The 7,500-nt window shown below is 32.1% G+C and overlaps 1 protein-coding gene across 1 annotated transcript in view; it reads left to right on the top strand.

Moving 5' to 3' along the window:
• The first annotated feature begins 2,736 nt into the window (after positions 1 to 2,736).
• Positions 2,737 to 7,500, top strand: part of LOC137642450 (trypsin-like) — a 13,602-nt gene continuing 8,838 nt past the window's right edge. The window contains exons 1-4 of the mRNA XM_068375013.1: positions 2,737 to 2,855; positions 5,440 to 5,480; positions 6,026 to 6,108; positions 6,286 to 6,363. Coding sequence (XP_068231114.1) covers positions 2,817 to 2,855; positions 5,440 to 5,480; positions 6,026 to 6,108; positions 6,286 to 6,363 — 241 coding nt within the window. The 5' untranslated portion in view covers positions 2,737 to 2,816. The remainder of the gene's footprint in view (positions 2,856 to 5,439; positions 5,481 to 6,025; positions 6,109 to 6,285; positions 6,364 to 7,500) is intronic.

Genomic DNA, 7,500 nt, shown 5'->3' with positions numbered 1-7,500 from the left:
AAGCTACAACCCTAGTTGGAAAAGCAGGATGCTATAAGCTCAAGGGCCCCAACAGGGAAAATAGCCCAGTGAGGAAAGGAAACAAGGAAAAATAAAATGTTTTAGAAGAGTAACAATACCAAAACAAATATCTCCCACATAAACTAGAAAAACTTTAACAAAACAAGAGGAAGAGAAACAAGACAAAACAGCTTGCCTGAGTGTACCCTCAAGTAAGAGAACTCTAACCTAAGACAGTGGAAGACCATGGCACAGAAGCTATGGCACTACCCAAGACTAGAGAACAATGGTTTGATTTGGGAGTGTCCTCCTAGAAGAGCTGCTTACCACAGCTAAAGAGTCTCCTCTACCCTTAAAGAGGAAAGTGGCCACTGAACAATTGCAGTGCAGTAACCCCTTGGGTGAAGAAGAATTGTTTGGTAATCTCAGTGTTGTCAGATGTAAGAGGACAGAAGGGAATAAGTAAAGAATAGACCAGACTATTCGCTCTGTGTATGTAGGTAAAGGGAAAATGAACTATAACCAGAGAGAAGGATCCAATGTTGTACTATCTGGCCAGTCAAAAGACACCATAACTCTCTAGCGGTAGTATCTCAACGGGTGGCTGGTGCCCTGGCCAACCTACTACCTTATAAACCAGCTAGTGAAAAAATCATCAGAGTATGACAAACCACTATGTGTGGCATTTATAGACTATGAGAAAGCTTTTGATTCTATCAAAACTTCAGCAGTTATGAAAGCTCTTCAAAGACAAGGAATGGATAAATCTTACGTTAGAACAGCATAAAGATAGGGAGAAAATTCTGAGAAAATAGTAAGACAGGGAGAGCCAATCTCTCCTACATTATTCACAACATACCTAAAAGCAATATTTAAAATTTAGATTAGGAAGATGTAGGAATTAACATTAAGAAGAATGCCTTAATAAAATAAGATTTGCATATGATATGGTTAAATTTAGTGAATCATGGGAGGAATTACAGAAGATAGATTTGAATAGAGAAAGCAGAAATGTTGGACTGAAAATTAATATGAGTAAAACTTAGATATTGTCTAATGAAAATGGAGAGATAACAAATAAGGGTTATAAATGAACCTCCGGAAATTGTTAATGAATACACATATGTAGGACATATTTCACCAGAACACGAGATCGAAATTAAAAGAAGAATAAGCATGGGACTGAAAGCTTTTGGTAAACAAAATGAGATTATGAACAGAAAGGTATTTCATCAGATGGTTTTACCAGTATTAACTTATGCATTAGAAACTTGGAGCCTTACTAAAGCCTTAGAACATAAGCTAGTAATAACTCAAAGAGAAATGTAAAGAATAAGAGGCTACAAGTGGAAACTAACGTAGAGGATATTCTAACAAGTAGGAAAAAGAAATGAAATGGATATGGATAGGACATATAATGAGAATAGTAGATAATAGATGGACATTAACAATAACAGAATGTGCCCCTACAGATAACCAAAGAAGCAGGGGAAGGATGAAATGACGATGGATTGACAAGCTAAGAAAGTTTGTGGGTACATATTGGCATATAAAGCCCATAAACAGGCACGAGTGGATGAACATGTCAGAGGCCTTTGTTTTGCAGTTCACTAACAATGGCTAATGATGATAATGACTTGTAGAATATAGATATATGTGTGTGTAGATCTGTCTATGAATAAATATATATATTTACATATATAGCTAAAATAGGCCACCTTAGTAACCAGTAACATGCTAAGATCATGTGAATCTCTTCCTATGCATTAAGTTGGAAGATCAAGTGATGCTGACAGATATGAACTATGTGGTTGCAATACTCTCATTTCCTGTTGTGTCTTTCTAGCGATTCAGGAAATGATCATCGAGCCTGAGGTTGGTGTCAGCTCTTTCCTCTGTCGCCAAAGAAAGGACCATCGTGCTATGTTCTGGTGGAGGGACATCTCTTATCCCCCCTCAATGCTGACGATGAAAGTATACTTCCGTCACCCGAATCTTGATACGTAGCCGACAAAAGACTAAGGTCCGTGTGTCGAGATTCCTTGTGCTATTGTTTATGAATATTACTTAAACATTATGTCTCCTCCTCTCTGATCCATGCGAATGATTACTTTATGAAATCTTCTTTGTGATTTAAAAGAGTAAAACGCGTTTGTGTGAAAGCCCCTTTGTATAATAAAAATAAAAATAATAAGAAACAAACTTAAAAGTATGACTATTCTTTTGGAACTTGAAACAACTAGTGATTTCCCGTCTCTTTCAATTTATGAAACTTATTTTGTAGCACCCAAGAACATGTTGAGTAAGTACCAGTATCAATTCAATTTAACGGTGGTGAGAATACATAAACATACACACGCATATTATATATATATATATATATATATATATATATATATATATATATATATATATATATATATATATATATATAGATATATAGATATATATATATATATATATATATATATATATATATATATATATATATATATATATATATATATATATATATATATACAGGTACGTACATAAATATGTACATACTGTGTATAAGGATATTCTCATTAAAAACTTGTTCTCAGAAAATTATTATTTTCTTCAAAACCAATGACACTAATGGTTACGCCTATCACAAGTGTTTAAGGAATGTCAAAAATCATTAAGAAATACGTCATCAAATCACCTGAGGCTATTAGTTGGCCTCTTTATAAACTACGACATTCACGATCCTTCCTCCGAGACGGTGAACCTGTCAATCCAGTTGACTCTTTCGGTTCTGCAAGAGAACTCTTCTTTGACTCGACTGAGCCAAGATGGAATCCGTCCAGCTGACTTTGGGTCTGCTCCTTCTGGTAAGCTCAAGTCTATATTCTCTTTTATAGATAGGCTGTCTTGCTAGTTATACAATTCTAAGGCAACCATTTGATATTTGTGAGAAAAATGTTTGTTCATGTTTTTTTTTTTCACAACGATGCTTCATTGGCCGCTCCTTTCCCACTCTCTGCTCATTCTTTTTACGTTACGAATAAAAAAATAAGATCAAGGAGATTTTAACAGTAAAAAGAAAATATGAAATTTCCCTTTTATCGCCCACATTTTTCTTTTAGAATTTTTGGAAAGTCAATTCAGGGTAAGCGTAGTATTTGTTAATAGTCTATTAGCAGGAGTAAACTTTCAGTTTCTTCGAGGTAGACCCAAAGTGGTCTGATACAGATTTCAGTTGGGACTTACAGATGTCAAATATAGTTCAATTGCATACGACTTCGATGTGTTTAGAGTTTAACCAAGGGTTCACTTTTAGTAACCACTTCTATAAACAACCCTTTGGAAAATTTTATTCATGCATCTGCTAAAACGATGTAATGTGGAAGCTATTTGACAGAAGTTCTCAGCTGGAATGTTTAGAATGACATTTTTCTTTAGGAATTCCAAATAAATCAACTGTAAATGAAGTCAGGCATACCAAATTTATCTATAGCTGATTCATTTTCTATTATTTATTCAATATCTGTTTTTCCTTAGCATTTTACATAAAAAGTAGTAAAGATATAAAACATATCAAGCTTCCAGCCCTAACAAAGACTTATTATATCCCTAAATGACAAAAACTTTTCCATCTCATATCTGATGGATTTCTGCCAGATTTTTGTAATTTCCTTCCAAGCAGTTTCCTCCACAAGATTTTAGGTTTGAATTGTTCCAGTGAAGAGACGAGATTTTGAAAACCCCAAGGAAAAAAGGGGCTTACACTCTATACAGTCAAGCTCTAAACTCTACACCATCTTGCTTCCAAGAATAAACAAATTTATCAATAAACGCATGGAAGTAGGAAATTGTGAAAATTATCTTATGCTAGGTAAAAGAAAAATAAAGTTTCTAAGCTTCTAGCAGAATAAATATTAAGATCATTATCAACATCAATATTATTTAAAATCAAAATGACTAACATACAAAACTTCACTAACCAGGAAATATATGAACAACAGTTGAAATATAGGCCTACGTCAGAAAATCTAAAGCAAAGAGCCAGTGTGCTTTGGAAAGGCATTAAAGCTTTTCCAATACTCGATGAACCACACGAGATGGCTCGAAGTGGTATAGTTTCCTTCGTTGGGAAATTGTGATTGGGGTTTAGATTTGATATTGCTACTAGATGAGATCCTGTCAGACCAGTCCACTAGGAGCTCTATTTAAACAGAAAGCTTCCATTAGTGCATTGCATTGTGCGTTTACCACATTACCCGTTGTGTTACTTGATTAGTGAAGCATTAGAATCCCGAGTCTTTCACTTCTTTGACTTTAAAACTATAGAATGGTCTTTTTGCCATTCATAACTTCAAGAGAAGGTTTTGATGTCATGGCTTAAGGTTGATACAGGCGATATATATATATATATATATATATATATATATATATATATATATATATATATATATATATATATATATATGTGTGTGTGTGTGTGTGTGTATATACACACAAACATATATATATATATATATATATATATATATATATATATATATATATATATATATATTACATATATATATATATATATATATATATATATATATATATATATATATATATATATATATATATATTTACACACACACATATATATATATATATATATATATATATATATATATATATATATACATATATATCTCATACGTATAGGCTATTATATATACAGTATATATACATTGTTTATCATACATAAATAGGCCTATATATGTCTATCATGCACACACACACATTCTATATATATATATATATATATATATATATATATATACATATATATCTCATACGTATAGGCTATTATATATACAGTATATATACATTGTTTATCATACATAAATAGGCCTATATATGTCTATCATGCACACACACACATTCTATATATATATATATATATATATATATATATATATATATATATATATATATATATATATATATATATATATATATATATATATATATATATATATATATATATATATATATATATATATATATATATATATATATATATATGTGTGTGTGTGTGTGTGTGTGTGTGTGTGTGTGTGTGTTTATGCCCTTTCCACCTTGAGATATACAGTCCAAGATAAGTTAAACATTCTGTTCTAACAGCAAATCCTTTTCGATGTGACCTCTATACCCAAATCCTTGTATTCTTGATTGCAACGGATGCATGGTTCGCATTAACTTCACTACATCACATGTTTTATGAATTAGGATGACTTTCTCACTATAGATTTCTTTTTCTTTTTTTTATAAAAAACCAACTTAATTCATCTAGAGAGATTAATATATACTAGTTAATCCTGGTACAATATTGATATATATTCTGATATTTGGTGTAATTGATAAATCTGATATTAAACTGTTTACATTAATCTATCTCCTCTTCTTCTCCAGAGTTTCTTGTGTGTGAATGCTGTTCCCACTGACACAGGAACGTAAGTCACTTTCCTTTTTCGGGAAATCTACTGACACAATGACCATGAAAATTTTAATTGTAATGTCGTGAAACTTTTAACCAGTTTGAAAGTCTTCGAATAAGCTTTCAAGTCAATGGTTTTTATCGATTGGGACTTACTTGATTATTACAAATATAATTTCAACCGTATTCTTAACAAGGAAATAAAGACAGCAATATCAATAATATTAATAATTGTAACAACAGTATAATAAATGAGAAGTAGCATTATCAAGCTGAAAAATGGTTATGACGACGAATAGTACTTTTGAGTAAGGTTTTTTTTTTCTTTTTTTTTTTGTGATTCAGTAAATTATCAGCGGTATAATTTCAATATTCCTATGTCAATTACGTAAATATTTTCACTCCATCTCATATCTGCAATATAAACATTTCACACAATCATATGCAAAAGTAAAAAGTATCCATACATTTTTTTACAATCCCTTCACGATTTACCTTTCCAGTGTAATTTTTTCAATTTATTTCTATTCATTCAATTCCTCTTTTTATTCGCCCAACCAGCACTCCGCACAAGGAGCCCAGACAAGGTAAAATGCAAGCAATCTTCGATGAACAGAGGTACATTACAGATGATAGTACACAAGGTAGGCCTACTCTATAGATTATCTTTAAAAAAAAATAAAGCGTTCAATAAACTGGTGAAAATCTTAATCGTTCACGAAAATATGGCTATTTAGTTTTGCGAGAATTCGCATTGAATAATCACAAGCTAATAAATAAGACAGTATTCCTGATTTCTTTAACGGTAGTATTGCTTCCAGATGTAGGAGTAACTGAACCGCCTAAAACACCAGCACCAGAAGTGACAACAAAACCAGCAACAACAAGTGGCACATGTAGTAAGTACAGAATTACTATACAATTTCTTTTGGATATTTACAGTATACTACTAAATAGCTTTAATTATACGTTTTTCCCCCATCAAAAATAACGAAAAATATATAGAAAATACACACAAGCCATGTTGTGGAGGAAAGTTGGATAATTCACCCTACACAATAAACAAACATAATATATGCTTCTCGGATAAGATGGAGCATAACATGGGTTGGGGCCAATCAACAAATGTCTCTTTCACAACCTTACAATGCTGAGTAGGCCTATCAATTATAAGTCCAATTGTCGTAATTGTTAGTAGAATAGGAGTAAAGGTAAGTATATTTACACAGGTACATGTATCTTTCAGGAAACACCATTAGTAATTACTAAAATGATTGAATTTACTACAAAGTATCATGCAAATAAGCATTGGTATAGTCTAAGCATATGTCTCATGTTGATATTTTTACAACAGCAAGAAATCCCACCCGTTACAGTCCCCAGATTATCATTATTATTTGCCAAGTTAGAAAAGCAGGATGCTATAACCCCGAGGCCTCCAACAGAGAAAATAGCCTAGTGAGGAAAGGAAACTACGAGAAGAAATTAACAGTTAAAATAAAATATTTCAAGAACAGTAACGACATTGAAATAAATCTTTTGTATATAAACTATAAAAACTGATACTTCAAAAGGAATAAAATAAGGCCATTTACTGTAGGTTATGTTACAACAGAAAAGTTGATACTAGGCTTCTCAGTTTACTAGCCTAACTTGATACTAAGTATGAGTACATTAATAGTGATTTTTTTTATATTAGTCTAGCATCAGAACTTTAATGGGTCACCAAAATAGGGCCGGTAATAGTCGCACGGGTATTAGCCTACCAACACGCACCTAGGCCTAACCTATTAAACTTCACTAGCATAAGCTATATGCATCAACGTTAGGCCTCCGTTTCGACTTAACAAAAGATCAACCGATCAAAATATGAAACAGAATGCTCGGCAACTGTGATCGTGTCGTATAGCCTAAATCAGGCTCCTATAACAGAACAAAAAATGGCCTTTAGGACACAATAGTCTAAGCCAGCTAGAGCTGTAAATTATCCTAAATTAAAGATACTATGACTATATCGCACAAACCCGTCATAGAAT

This window comes from Palaemon carinicauda, chromosome 6 (assembly GCF_036898095.1).
Source record: "Palaemon carinicauda isolate YSFRI2023 chromosome 6, ASM3689809v2, whole genome shotgun sequence".
In the NCBI taxonomy this organism is placed as follows: Eukaryota; Metazoa; Arthropoda; class Malacostraca; order Decapoda; family Palaemonidae; genus Palaemon; species Palaemon carinicauda.
Note: the sequence above shows the minus strand (reverse complement) of the source record. Positions and strands in the feature narration are given on the sequence as shown.